Source organism: Caretta caretta, chromosome 1 (genome assembly GCF_965140235.1).
Source record: "Caretta caretta isolate rCarCar2 chromosome 1, rCarCar1.hap1, whole genome shotgun sequence".
NCBI lineage: Eukaryota > Metazoa > Chordata > Testudines > Cheloniidae > Caretta > Caretta caretta.
The window spans coordinates 135,504,079-135,519,353 of record NC_134206.1 but is presented as its reverse complement, the minus strand read 5'-3'; the positions used below and the strand labels follow the sequence as shown (position 1 = coordinate 135,519,353).

The window sequence follows — 15,275 nt, the reverse complement described above, 5'->3', positions numbered from 1 at the left end:
CCTCACAGAAAAAGTATTAGGGTCTCTGCCTCTCCAACCTGTCAGCTTACTAGAAGCACACACTTTCCAGAATTTACCCAGCACTGATGATTTATAATGAAAGCAAACCAAGTTTATTAAAGAGCATGGATTAAATGATACCAAGTAAAAGAATAAAGGTAGAGACAGCCCTAGATACTCAACAACAGACTTAAAAGTGGCCATTCTTCAACAAAAAAAACTTCAAAAATAGACTTCAATGAGAAACTGCAGAACTGGAATTAATTTGCAAACTTGACACCATCAAATTAGGCCTGAAGAAAAACTGGGAGTGGCTGGGTCACTTCAAAAAGCAATTTTCCCTCTGATGATACTCACACCTTCTTGTCAACTGCTGGGAATGGGCCACATCCACCCTGATTGAATTGGCCTCATTAACACTGACCCCCCCACTTGGTAAGGCAACTGCCATCTTTTCATGTGCTGTATATTTATACCTGCCTACTGTATTTATCACACCATGCATCTGAAGAAGTGGGTTACAGCCCACGAAAGCTTATGCCCAAATAAATTTGTTAGTCTCTAAGGTGCCACAAGACTCCTTCTTGTTTAAGCAAATAAAAGTGAAAACACACATCTAAAAGCTTAAAACTTCATCCTGCAGGATACCATCTTTCTTCAAGATTTTTTTTTTCTCATCCACAGTCTTCTTTCCAGCTTTTACTGGCCAAAGTGGCCAGGGCCCACCACAGAGAATAAATTGCTTGGTTTCTGTCTCTTTAAGGTGAAGGATCAAGATGGAGTCTCTCTCTGTCCCTTATATTCCCAAAGGAATTGTATTTCTCCTAAAAGTCAGGAAAGCCACCTGGCGACTCAGCCGCTTGTTTCTGTCTGGGATGCACGAGACATGCTAATTCTCTCTCTCTGGAGTTCAGTTTCACTATAAACCCAGCTAGTTTAGCTTAATGGCTTTGTTTACTGTTAATATGTAATTGAGGTTAAAGACTCATTGCTTTGTCTAGGGCAAACCTGTTTATCACCTTTACCTATGTTAGGCTGTCTGGTCTTAAACATGTCCTAGTAACATTACAAAGAGCAAGTTTATATCTGTACACATAATGTTGTTACATATATTTCACAATGGAATTGTTGTTACATATATTCCACTGTGTTATCAGTTTTCAAATGATACCTCAGAAGGCATATTTTGAACAAATGTTATTGCAGGAGTATGTAGGTTGTGAGTACAGGGGTGCCTTGGGTCACAGCCATTGTAAACGTCATTAAAACATATTGCTAAGTAAAACTACTTAAATTTGCCAATCTGAGAATGAGTATATGTGTATATAAAATATATGTACATACATATAAAACACACATACTTCCTAAATATTAACATTTTCAAAATACTTACATTACATACACACACACACATACCTTACATACATACACATTACATTAGGAGACAAACGACTTTTTAAAAAATATTTACCTAACCATGATAAAACTGACTTGGCTATATTGACTTGTTTACCTGTGCCGATGCAAGTTTTAAATTAATTAATAAAAATAAGAAATGTTGCTGAGAAATGTAATACTACAGAAGCTCCAAGGGCTTCAAGCATTTAGTCAGCAATTAATTTCTATACCATATAACATGTTTAGGTTGGCATAGTTCATCTCCTTCAAACACACAGAAATCTGCATTGATATGAAAGCTATCCCCCAGTATGGGAGAAAGCTAATTATTCTGTGATGAATGTAAGAGTCAAAACATTTGTATCAGCTGTATAATAAAAACCAAGATCAGCAGCTGCTGCTACAATGTTGCACAGTCTGTTCTTTAAATAGATCTTATCTATTTGGTATTCAGTTTGCCTACTCCTTGCCTAGATATTAATGATACACTTACAAATGAACCTGTTTTCAAGTCAAGTCATCTCCTTTCCCCAATTTTCCCTACTTTGCTCCTGAAGAGACCTCTTTTAAAATGCAACCACCGGTTATTCATAAAAACGTGACCTGCCTTTTTAAGGAAATATTATAAACATGACTGCTGCGTATCTTCCTTGAAATAGCTCAACAGAGTAGAATACAGCCCAAAAGCCATTGAACGTTGCCAGAAATAATGAGAGCTTACATGCACTACCAATATCTCCGTAACTGTGGGTCTCAGTGATGACCTGGACTTTAATTAAATGTTACTAGTAAAGCAGGAGTCAAGGAAAATGAGATGGATGAGAATAAACTACAGACACAGTTCATTATTATATAATGTATATCCTTGTTAATCTCTAGACCTCACAGCCTAGCAATAGTATTCCTCAATTTACAGACTATTTAAACACAAATAAACAAAAAAATCCTTTACTGTGTCTCTGATGAGAAATCTCTTTACCCAGATGTTGCTTCATCACAGAGTTAGGCAGTTTATGGGAAGGTTAACATCTTTACAACAGGCCTGTTTTAATGTAACCAGTTCTAAAATGACCCCCAAGTCATGTAATAAAATATTAACATTTCATGAACAGATAAAGTGATGCAACAGTGCAAGCTTTCATAGTACTAAGTGTATCTCCTCCATCGTTTACTAAAGCTGGTGCACTGTACATCACAATAATTTTCTACTCATTTTTCACCACATAGATAGGAAAAATTAATGAGCAGCTAATAAAAATAATAATAATAAAACTAATAGCACCCACTTCAAAGGAAAGCAACTGAAGTGGTAGCCCCTGGCAATTTTGAGGAAACAAATGCCGCAAATTTAGTGGTTGGGAAAGTGGTCTTTCCTAAGGGCAGAATGGGAAAAGACAGCTGTATAATTTCTTCACAATTCAGATACCACTTTTTGGTGTGGATTCTGAAGTACAAATATTTTCTTTCTTTGAATTTAAAGTTACATTTAATCAATGTCCCCATTTTGATGTTCCCTTCAATAGCAATACTGTTCTCACAAAGAAATTTCCCCATTACATTTACTTGAATTTGATTGGTATGCAATTAGAAATTAAACAGAATCAAAACTCTGATATAATATTCAAGAATTGGCACAACAACTCTAATTTTTATATACTTTTGTTTGAAACATTGAGTCCTGCCCATATTTCAGTTTAAAACATTTCATCGTTGCGTTAAAACACTTTTAAAGCTTTATTCTATATTTGGCACGAGACGACTATATTTTCAAATGAGACTGATTTTTTCTTCCATTTTCTACAACTATAAAAGCAAATCCTTTCTTGGTTTTGCAGTAAGCTTCCTGGCAGGACTGGATAGAAGCAACTTCCACATAGCTAATGCTAAGCAGTTCTTATACCTGATCTGCAGTATACAATGAGGTCATGCATTCACCCCCCACCCATTCCCTCACCCCTGCAATATTATGCAGTTATATCTTTTTTATATATATTCTTCTCTGGGAAGAGAGCTTACCCATCACTGACTGCAGACATACGCCTACCAGTCAGAAAGCAAGATTTCAAAATTTCTTCTGTCTGCGCTTCAAACTGAGACAAAGCATCGCTTTCAAAGACATGAATGTGTCCGACCCAAGAATGACCTTGGGTTAGATACGGTATGGAAGGGATGCACTACTGTACTGGCGCAGTGAACGGCTTCTGCCATGATGTGGTGACTACATGCCTTGTCTAATCATTCCAGATGTCCCCGATGAAATGATGATAAGCTCTTTAAGTGGAATGATGTACATACTGCTAATACAGCCCTTTGTAAAAAGAAAAGGAGTACTTGTGGCACCTTAGAGACTAACCAATTTATTTGAGCATGACCTTTCGTGAGCTACAGCTCACTTCATCAGATGCATACCTCGGAAACTGCAGCAGACTTTATATATACACAGAGAATATGAAACAATACCTCCTCCCACCCCACTGTCCTGCTGGTAATAGCTTATCTAAAGTGATCAACAGGTGGGCCATTTCCAGCACAAATCCAGGTTTTCTCACCCTCCACCCCCCCACACAAATTCACTCTCCTGCTGGTGCTAGCCCATCCAAAGTGACAACTCTTTACATAATCAAGTCGGGCTATTTCCTGCATAAATCCAGGTTTTCTCACATCCCCCCCACCCCCATACACACACAAACTCACTCTCCTGCTGGTAATAGCTCATCTAAACTGACCACTCTCCAAGTTTAAATCCAAGTTAAACCAGAACATCTGGGGGGGGGGGGGGGGGGGCGGGTAGGAAAAAACAAGAGGAAACAGGCTACCTTGCATAATGACTTAGCCACTCCCAGTCTCTATTTAAGCCTAAATTAATAGTATCCAATTTGCAAATGAATTCCAATTCAGCAGTTTCTCGCTGGAGTCTGGATTTGAAGTTTTTTTGTTTTAAGATAGCGACCTTCATGTCTGTGATTGCGTGACCAGAGAGATTGAAGTGTTCTCCGACTGGTTTATGAATGTTATAATTCTTGACATCTGATTTGTGTCCATTTATTCTTTTACGTAGAGACTGTCCAGTTTGACCAATGTACATGGCAGAGGGGCATTGCTGGCACATGATGGCATATATCACATTGGTGGATGTGCAGGTGAACGAGCCTCTGATAGTGTGGCTGATGTTATTAGGCCCTGTAATATTGTTAACCTATCCAACTATACTCTCAGCCCAGCAGAAGCAGCTGTTCTATCTCGGGGCCTCTCCTTCTGCCCCTCCACCCCCACGAACATGATACAGTTCTGTGGTGACCTAGAATCCTATTTTCGACGTCTCCGACTCAAGGAATATTTCCAAAATACCTCTGAACAACATACTAATCCACAGAGGTCTCCCTACCAACACTACAGAAAGAGGGATTCTCGATGGACTCCTCCTGAAGGTCGAAACAGCAGACTGGACTTCTACATAGAGTGCTTCCGCCGACGTGCACGGGCTGAAATTGTGGAAAAGCAGCATCACTTGCCCCATAACCTCAGCCATGCGGAACGCAATGCCATCCACAGCCTCAGAAACAACTCTGACATCATAATCAAAAAGGCTGACAAAGGAGGTGCTGTTGTCATCATGAATAGGTCGGAATATGAACAAGAGGCTGCTCGGCAGCTCTCCAACACGAGTTTCTACAAGCCATTACCCTATGATCCCACTGAGAGTTACCAAAAGCAACTACAGCATTTGCTCAAGAAACTTCCTGAAAAAGCACAAGATCAAATCCGCACAGACACACCCCTGGAACCCCGACCTGGGATATTCTATCTACTACCCAAGATCCATAAACCTGGAAATCCTGGGCGCCCCATCATCTCAGGCATTGGCACCCTGACAGCAGGATTGTCTGGCTATGTAGACTCCCTCCTCAGGCCCTACGCTACCAGCACTCCCAGCTACCTTCGAGACACCACTGACTTCCTGAGGAAACTTCAATCCATCGGTGATCTTCCTGATAACACCATCCTGGCTACTATGGATGTAGAAGCCCTCTACACCAACATTCCACACAAAGATGGACTACAAGCCGTCAGGAACACTATCCCCGATAATGTCACGGCTAACCTGGTGGCTGAACTTTGTAACTTTGTCCTTACCCATAACTATTTCACATTTGGGGACAATGTATACCTTCAGATCAGCGGCACTGCTATGGGTACCCGCATGGCCCCACAGTATGCCAACATTTTTATGGCTGATTTAGAACAACGCTTCCTCAGCTCTCGTCCCCTAAAGCCCCTACTCTACTTGCGCTATATTGATGACATCTTCATCATCTGGACCCATGGAAAAGAAGCCCTTGAGGAATTCCACCATGATTTCAACAATTTCCATCCCACCACCAACCTCAGCCTGGTCCAGTCCACACAAGAGATCCACTTCCTGGACACTACAGTGCTAATAAACAATGGCCACATAAACACCACCCTATACCGGAAACCTACTGACCGCTATTCCTACCTGCATGCCTCCAGCTTTCACCCTGACCACACCACACGATCCATCGTCTACAGCCAAGCTCTGCGATACAACCGCATTTGCTCCAACCCCTCAGACAGAGACAAACACCTACAAGATCTCTGTCAAGCTTTCTTACAACTACAATACCCACCTGCAGAAGTAAAGAAACAGATTGATAGAGCCAGAAGAGTTCCCAGAAGTTACCTACTACAGGACAGGCCTAACAAAGAAAATAACAGAACGCCACTAGCGGTCACCTTCAGCCCCCAACTAAAACCCCTCCAACGCATTATTAAGGATCTACAACCTATCCTAAAGGATGACCCAACACTCTCACAAGTCTTGGGAGACAGGCCAGTCCTTGCCTACAGACAGCCCCGCAACCTGAAGCAAATACTCACCAACAACCACATACCACACAACAGAACCACTAACCCAGGAACTTATCCTTGCAACAAAGCCCGTTGCCAACTGTGCCCACATATCTATTCAGGGGACACCATCACAGGGCCTAATAACATCAGCCACACTATCAGAGGCTCGTTCACCTGCACATCCACCAATGTGATATATGCCATCATGTGCCAGCAATGCCCCTCTGCCATGTACATTGGTCAAACTGGACAGTCTCTACGTAAAAGAATAAATGGACACAAATCAGATGTCAAGAATTATAACATTCATAAACCAGTCGGAGAACACTTCAATCTCTCTGGTCACGCAATCACAGACATGAAGGTCGCTATCTTAAAACAAAAAAACTTCAAATCCAGACTCCAGCGAGAAACTGCTGAATTGGAATTTATTTGCAAATTGGATACTATTAATTTAGGCTTAAATAGAGACTGGGAGTGGCTAAGTCATTATGCAAGGTAGCCTGTTTCCTCTTGTTTTTTCCTACCCGCCCCCCCCCCCCCCCCAGATGTTCTGGTTTAACTTGGATTTAAACTTGGAGAGTGGTCAGTTTAGATGAGCTATTACCAGCAGGAGAGTGAGTTTGTGTGTGTATGGGGGTGGGGGGGATGTGAGAAAACCTGGATTTATGCAGGAAATAGCCCGACTTGATTATGTAAAGAGTTGTCACTTTGGATGGGCTAGCACCAGCAGGAGAGTGAATTTGTGTGGGGGGGTGGAGGGTGAGAAAACCTGGATTTGTGCTGGAAATGGCCCACCTGTTGATCACTTTAGATAAGCTATTACCAGCAGGACAGTGGGGTGGGAGGAGGTATTGTTTCATATTCTCTGTGTATATATAAAGTCTGCTGCAGTTTCCGAGGTATGCATCTGATGAAGTGAGCTGTAGCTCACGAAAGGTCATGCTCAAATAAATTGGTTAGTCTCTAAGGTGCCACAAGTACTCCTTTTCTTTTTGCGAATACAGACTAACACGGCTGTTCCTCTGAAACAGCCCTTTGTGAAATTCATCAAAGAAAAGACAACTTCTGACAAAGTCCCAGAGGCAGGTACATGTAGAGAGCAGTGATACAATTCAACTACAAGGAAAGCACCATGAAAAGATAGAATTCAACAACACTAAAAGGATTATTTACAGTAGCATTTCCAAGACACTACCTACGGAGTCAATATGATCAGAGAGTACTACTTTCATATTCAACATGGATCAGCTTCTCAACTCCCCTTCACAGAGGGACCTCCCTCATATTTAGATCCAATTTGCCTCAATCCTAATTAGGCAGTCTATTTTTCCTATTCCTGTAAATTACTGACACCGGGGAGGGAGATGGGGCTGTATCCCACTGTTGATAATGGGACGTATGCGTTATACATCCCAAACAATCAGGAAAAGAATATAGACTACAACATGATAGTTTTATGTAGCATAAAGGCATCCCAAAGAAGTTTCAATGACCAGTTAAATACTATCTATCTGTTTCATGCTGCCACCCATCATTGTAATATCTGAGTGCTTCCACATAAAATCAATAGAAATAGCAACTGACCCCATAAAGACTTTAACTCTTTTTGTGGTAAATCTCTGCTTTATGAATATTGTTTTTATTTCTTGGTTGAGTTGTTTGTTACAGTGTTTTATTTTCTTTTATTTTTCAGGGATGTGGTGTCACTGTTGTGGGTATCTTTCTTGCTATTGTAGAAAATATTTTTTGAAAAGGAAGGTATGCAGCATTTCCAAAAGATGGTAAGACTTTTGAGTCACCCAGTCTCCTACAGAAGTTTTATTCCACAAGCAGATCCCCTTGACTGAGAACACTTTGCCCCCAACTCTCATGCGCTTCATCCTATGTATTGTGATCTGATTCATCCCAGAGAATCACAGCTGTTGTAGAAGTTCATAAATTGAAATTTAGAATTGACTCTTTTCGAAAAGTGTCAGGGCAATTTACTTTCAACATTGGTGGTTGCCAGATTTGGAGAGAAGGACCCTCCATTTAACCTATCAGGGAAAAAATGTGTACGATCAGATCCTGAAATTCCCTAACACCAGCTAGCCCAAGGAGAAAGCGTACTAGCCAAGTGAAAAAAATACATACAACACACTGCCCTCTAAGAGTCATGCCTCTGAAGTTTAAAACAACTGTGTACTATATTTATTGCCAATCAATTTTCTATTTAATAAACTTGTTAAAACATACTCTAACTTACTCCACCTCCTGAGTTTTGTTATACTTTCTTTTATCTCTATGGCTTCACTCCACTTTTTCCCCCCATTATACATCACGTTGTATCTTTGTGTGTTGTTCCCTCTTTTCCTTTTCTCTTCCTCCACCCCATAATAAACGTCATCTTTCTTTTCCTACTGTGTCTTCTGTTTGCTAACTTCTTTCCCTCCCTCTCCCTTGTACTTTTTATAATTTATCCCCTTTATTCCTCACACTCGCCCACCCAACACACACCTACTTGCACAAATTCACATGCTGTCCACTCAAGCATGCACTACCCAAAAGCCTCCCCCCAACACACACATATATATGCACCTATCCACTCACAGGCTCACCTCTTCCTGCCTTCCCCAACCCCGAAGGTAACAGAGGCCCATATCCTAGGCTACTCTCTTCCCTCTTTAGTCCCACTCCAGTACTGTCATGAAAAAGCAGTATAAAGCAGCAACCGCCTGGCCCACTCTGCTCTAAGGATTGTCCCCACAACCCACCCCTCAGGGAAGAAGTCAAAAATGCCAGATTCTTTGTACCCTGTCCCAGTCAACTCGCCACCCTGTTCCAACATTTTCTTTACCCAAGCAACCAGAGGAGCGGTTTCTTCGAGCCCTGCATATGATACAACCGTTAATCATCAAGGCTACCTGTCCTTCAACCAACAACTCTTTTGGAGGTGCTTTAGTATATTTTTTCACATTTATTCACACTCCCGCAGTATTTATGTAAGGAAATTTCCCGTCAGTAATATGCAATTCCACCAACATTTGTTATAAGCTCAGTAACATTATTTTCCACTTTCTCCGCTCTGAGAAGGCAAGAATGCCACATTATCAAGTAACTGTTCTGGCAGTAAGCCACTGGGCTCATGGTTTATTTGGTAGGACGAAGGCATCAACTACCTGACAAGGTCGATGACTCTCTCCCTTGGAGCAGTGCTGACTGGCTCATCATTAATCATTATGATCTGATCTCCTGGTATAAGTTTTCCTTCAGAGGGGCCGCCTGGAGACAAATGAGAAATAAGGACAGGTTAGTAGACCATTATAAACACATAGACAGTCTGCTCTACTGGCAGATATTAGATACGGTTCAGCTTGGAGGTCTAAAGCACTTTGCTGATAATATATCCTCACCAGAAAGCTAACAATCTAAATGTACATATCACAATACCTGATAAGTGCCTAAATATAAAATTATATTTAGATACTTAAATAACCAGGACCGGATTTTCCCTGACAAGTCAAAGGGAGCTACAGGTGATCAGCACCACTGAAAATCAGGCCACTTTTATTTAGGTATGAAATTACAAGAAGACTCTAATGTTAGGCACTCAGATATGAAAGCTTCAGCCAAGAGCTTTGGTTTCCAACTCTACTGAAATGTAAGGTTAAGATTGCTTGGTGGTACATCGTCCCCTTGCAGAAGGCTGAGATGAGCAAAACTCAAACTTCTGACCACCAGGAAATTTCTTTTTGTTCTCTAATAGTGTTAGATGCAATCCTGTGGGTGAGTATAAATTGGTTGTCAAAGGAGGTGAAGAGCCTATACATTTTCAGCAACTGTGGGGTTGGCAGAGCAAAGGTTTGTGTGTTACTAGGGCATATTGTGGCACTGCTGGAAGAGGGTAGGGTTACAGTTGCATGGGCAACCTTAACGGCACATTTCCTGGTTTTCAGAAGATTGAGTTTTGCTCAACTCAACAAGGAGATGACATGTCACCAAGCAACCTTAACTTTGTATTAACATAATTGTTTGCCACCGAATTTCCTAGGTCGTTGACCAGGAAAATATATGCTCCTGTTAGGAATTAATAGTCTGAAGAAGCAAGGAGGACATCATCATCTGCTATAAATGCATTTGAGTGCTGTGTGTAATACAGGAGTGGTGGTCTAAGGCAGTGGTTCTCAACCTGGGGTGCAAGGCGGAGGTCTTCCAGTGGGTACATCACCTCATCTAGATATTTGCCTAGTTTTACAACAGGCTACATCAAAAGCACTAGCAAAGTCAGTACAAACTAAAATTTCATACAGACAGCCACTTGTTTATACTGCTCTTTATACTATACACTGAAATGTAAGTACAATATTTATATTCCAATTGATTTATAATTATAGGGTAAAAATGAGAAAGTAAACAATTTTTCAGTAACAGTGTGCTGTGGCACTTTTGTATTTGTATGCCTGATTTTGTAAGTAGTTTTTAAGTGAGGTGAAACTTGGAGGTACTCAAGACAAATCAGACTCTGAAAGGGGTATAGTAGTATGGAAAGGTTAAGAACCACTGGTCTAAGGTAAAGATGGTAAACTGGGGTACACTGTTCCTTTGGGAATGGAGGATCTGGGATTTCTGTGGGTATCCAGTGATCAGTGCCTGGAAAACACAAGGGGACACTTTGAAGGGACTTGGAGCCATCTATTGTTAACTTGCAGGGCAAAGACAGAGGAGAGTGCTGGAGTGGCTGACAGACTGGTTGTGTTTGTGAGCTAACACAGGCAAGAGTCCCTTGTGTTGGAGGCAAGTGGCAACAAACTTGCAATCCTGAATGCCCCAAGATGCATCACACGCAGGTTGGGGTACACTGTCAGAGCTGTGGAATTGGGGTTCAGGCAGGTTGGAGTGCACTGTCAGAGCTGTGGAATTGGGGTTCAGGCAGGTTGGAGTGCACTGTCAGAGCTGTGGCATAGAGCCCTGTGCCGGATTAGTGTAGAGACCGGCAGCAGGACCAGGATCCCATGGGTCCCACAGGACCTGCTGCTATAATTGCGGGCATGTGTAGGAGTAGGTATTGCAGGATTAAAAATAGTTCCATGCAGGGCTCTAATGTGCAGTTCATGGGGGTTCGGGTGCATTGGCAGACCTGAGGCTGCAGGGTGGTTGCAATGAGAGGATTGAAGTGCAGAAGCAGAGCCCGGGATGCAAGGAAGTTAGGGTGCACTGGCAGAGCTGAGGGGGTGCCAGGCCTCCCTTGCCTGAGTCCCCAAACTCTCTTGCTTCCCATACCATCAATCTCCATTTCTGCCCCCCATAACATCACTGGTTGCCTAAACTTCTCTCCTCCAGTTCCCACAGTCCTCCGTCCCCTGATACGCCTCCCCTCCCAGGAAGCATTCACATGTCTAATTCCCACCCCTGCCCTAACTTTTTCACTAGGAGGGTGGTGAAGCACTGGAATGGCTTACCTAGGGAGGTGGTGGAATCTCCTTCCTTAGAGGTTTTTAAATTCAGGCTTCACAAAGCCCTGGCTGGGATGATTTAGTCGGGGATTGGTCCTGCTTTGAGCAGGGGGTTGGACTACTAGATGACCTCCTGAGGTCCCTTCCACCCTGATATTCTATGATTCTATGAATACTTTGATTACATTGCCCCCAAAATAAAATTGCTAGTCATGTCTCACAAATAGTAGCAACCCTCCCTGTCCAGAACTTCTTTTGTCTCAGGTGAGGACTTGTGATTAAATTATCCTTAGTTATGTTAATTGAAGGATGAGTTCACAGCAATAAAGAGGTCTGTGATTCATCCCTTTGTTAATACTTCTCAGTTTAACAGTATGAGGCAGCAGAAGGAAATTATTTTTTGGGGAGGAGGAAGGAAGGACTGTAACTCAGGAAACCTTTTGGTCAAATTTGGATCACCAATGCTACCTCACACGCCAACGAGGCACACCAAATTTCAAAGCATCTGATAAACCATTTGGATTTTAAAGCACTTAAAAGAGTCTAGCTTTAAACCATATAAAATGTTGGAAAATAAACCATCTAGTCATTCTTCTGTATTGGTGCATGTACAGTGTAAATACTGTTCTCAGTTTGAGTCTACCAAAGATTTAGTTGGTGCCATGCACTCCCTTGGGCAAAACTTGACAGACTGAGACATTTTGACCTGCATCAGATCAATAGTTTGATCTCCAGTTCTGGGCAAAACCAACCAACCAAACAAAATCTAGAAACTTCAAAAAATATCTATTTTGGGGAACATCTGTCTCAAATGACTTCAGATTTGGGTCATTAACCCCATCTAGTACTGGTACATCTCCTAAGGCACAACAGATTTCAAAAAAATTGACTAAGCACGTCGATTTCAGAGGACTTAGAAAGATCAACGTTTACACAGATTTCATGATGCAACCTTAAGTATCGTGGCGCTCCTGCATCACTATAACAACAACTTACCGCTTTGGAAGCACACAAAAACCTTTTTGCTTCCCATAACAAGCTCACAGAAAAGGAACACAGTGTCACAGCCTCAAACGAAAGATTATACTTGTGCTAATGTCTTGTCTTTAAAAACTTTGTAACGATTGTATAAAACAAAAGATGAAATCTTAAAAGAAAAAAATTCTTACTGCCTGTCACAATTCATTCAAACAACAAGCTGAAGCTGTGCTTCTATCTGTTTGGTTTGGAGATTTTATTTTACTTTTGAATCCACCATAAATTGAGTTTCACTATGTACAAATGCACACCAGTTCCAATGTATTTGTCTCCACTCCTACTTTGGTGATTGAATACAAATATGCTTCCCCAACTGGGCTTTCAATATGAGAGTTACACTAAATAAAACTATTTTGGGGAAAAAAGAACTGTCTGAGATTAATCAGGACTTCAGGGGGGCCAGATCCTAACTGCATAATTTGCTTTATTTGCAAGCAGTACAAACACCATTTGCAAACACACCTGGGAAAATCACATTTAGGTGTTCTACAGGCAGTTTTGCTTGTCCTCTGCTCTCTACACTGGTTTCCAAAAGAATATTGAAAGTTCAAGGTCTTCATCCTTGTCTTCAAGACAATCAATGGTCTGGGCCCAGCATGTCTACAAGTTTGCCTAAAGCTTCAGGATGAAGACCATGATCAACAACTCCATTTCTCAGGCCCAATGGAACTTTCTATCACAAAGGCAAAACTCTTCTGTATAGGAGACAGAGTTTTCTCAGGGGCCAGTCTGAGACTGTGGAACAAACTCCCCCAGGAACTAATGGTTGTCACAAACCTCGCTACCTTCCCCCACAAGTGCAAGGTGCATTTCTCTGATCTTGCCTTCTCTAATATAAACACAGTGCAGTGTCCATAAAGAAAACAAAAAACCAACCCCCCAGCAACAACAAAATCCCCACCAAAATAAAACCGTACACTGCATACTCAGTTCTCACCCTATGAGTAGATGAGAGAAGAAAGAATCATACATAACATAGTTTAGTCACATAACTGAATGCATTCCTGGAAGAAGTTCAGAAACTATGTGAGGAGGGTGGTATAAGAAACTATACAGAATAGAAAACAATAGAATAAAATTCTTTCTTTAAATGAAGTGGGTCAACCAGTATAGTCAAACAATAGTAATGGCTAAGAGTAATAACTATGATATTGGCTTTTTGCTGCTAACAAATTTATGGGTTTGAAACGAGTGCAGTGAGAAACAATATTCCAAAGTACAAGCCTTTACAGAATCATAGAATCGTAGGATTAGAAGGGACTGCAAGGGTCATCTAGTCTACCACCCTGCCAAGATGCAGGGTTTGTTGGGTCTAACCCATTAAAGACAGATGGCTATCCAACCTCCTTTTGAAAACTTCCAGTGAAGGAGCTTCCACAACCTCCCTAGGCAGTCTGTTCCATTGTCCTACTGTTCTTACAGTTAAGAAGTTTTTCCTGAGACTTAATCTAAATCTGCTATGCTGTAGTTTGAACCCATTGCCTCTTGTCCTGCTCTCTGTGGCAAGAGAGAACAACTTTTCTTCATCTTTTTTATGGCAGCCTTTCCAGTATTTGAAGACTGCTATCATATCCCTCCCTTAATCTCCTCTTTTCCAAGCTAAACATACCCAGTTCCTTCAGCCTTTGCTCATATGGCTTGCATTCCATCCCTTTGATCATTTTTGTCACTTGCCTCTGGATTCTTTCCAGTTTCTCTACATCAGTGGTTTTCAAACTTTTTTCTGGGGACCCTGTTGAAGAAAACTGTTGATGCCTGTGACTCAACAAGAGCTGGGGATGAGAGGTTTGGGGTGTGGGAGGGGCTCAGGGATCGGGCAGGGGATTGAGGGTGAGGGAGGGGGTCACGGTTCTGGGCTGGGGGTGCAGGCTATGAGGTGGGGCCGGGGATGAGGGGTTTGGGGTGCAGGAAGGGGTTCTGGGTTTGGGGGGTCTCAGGGCTGAGGCAGGGGATTGGGGTGCAGAGTTGGGGCTTGGACTTACCTCCAGGGGCTGCTGGTCAGCAGTGCAGCCGGGGTGAGGAGGCAGGCTTCCTGCCTGTCCTGGCATCACGGACAGTGCTGCACCCCAGAAGCAGCCTGCAGCAGGTCTGGCTCCTAGGCGGAGGCCCGCAAGTGTAGGCCTCCACCTCCCCCAGTTCCCATTGGCCCGTTCCCGGCCAATGGGAGTGCGGAGCCTGTGCTCGGGGCGGGGGCAGCGTGCGGAGGCCTGTGGCTCCCTGCCTAGAAGCTGGACCCACTGCTGGCTGCTTCCGGGGCGCAGCATGGTGTCAAAACAGGTAGGCACTAGCCTGCCTTAGCTTGGCAGCACCACCAATGGGACTTTCAATGTCCCGGTGGGCACTGCTGACCAGAGTGACCCAGTGCCTGACATGCTGCAACCCAGTATTGGGTCGCAACCCGAAGTTTGAAAAACACTGCTCTACATCCTTTGGTGACCAAAACTGGACATAGTACTCCAGCTGAGGCCTAACCAGTGCCGAGTAGAGCAGTACTATTACCTCCCATGACTTTCATGCTAATACTATACTTCT

At 42.5% G+C, this 15,275-nt stretch overlaps 1 protein-coding gene across 8 annotated transcripts in view; it reads right to left on the bottom strand.

Annotated features, from left to right (window-relative positions):
- FRMPD4 (FERM and PDZ domain containing 4) overlaps positions 1–15,275 on the bottom strand; it is a 437,016-nt gene that overhangs the window by 78,147 nt on the left and 343,594 nt on the right. For all 8 annotated transcript variants that reach the window (XM_048860774.2, XM_048860715.2, XM_048860759.2 and 5 more), the window contains one exon: positions 9,432–9,534. In XM_048860774.2, coding sequence (XP_048716731.2) covers positions 9,432–9,534 — 103 coding nt within the window. The remainder of the gene's footprint in view (positions 1–9,431; positions 9,535–15,275) is intronic.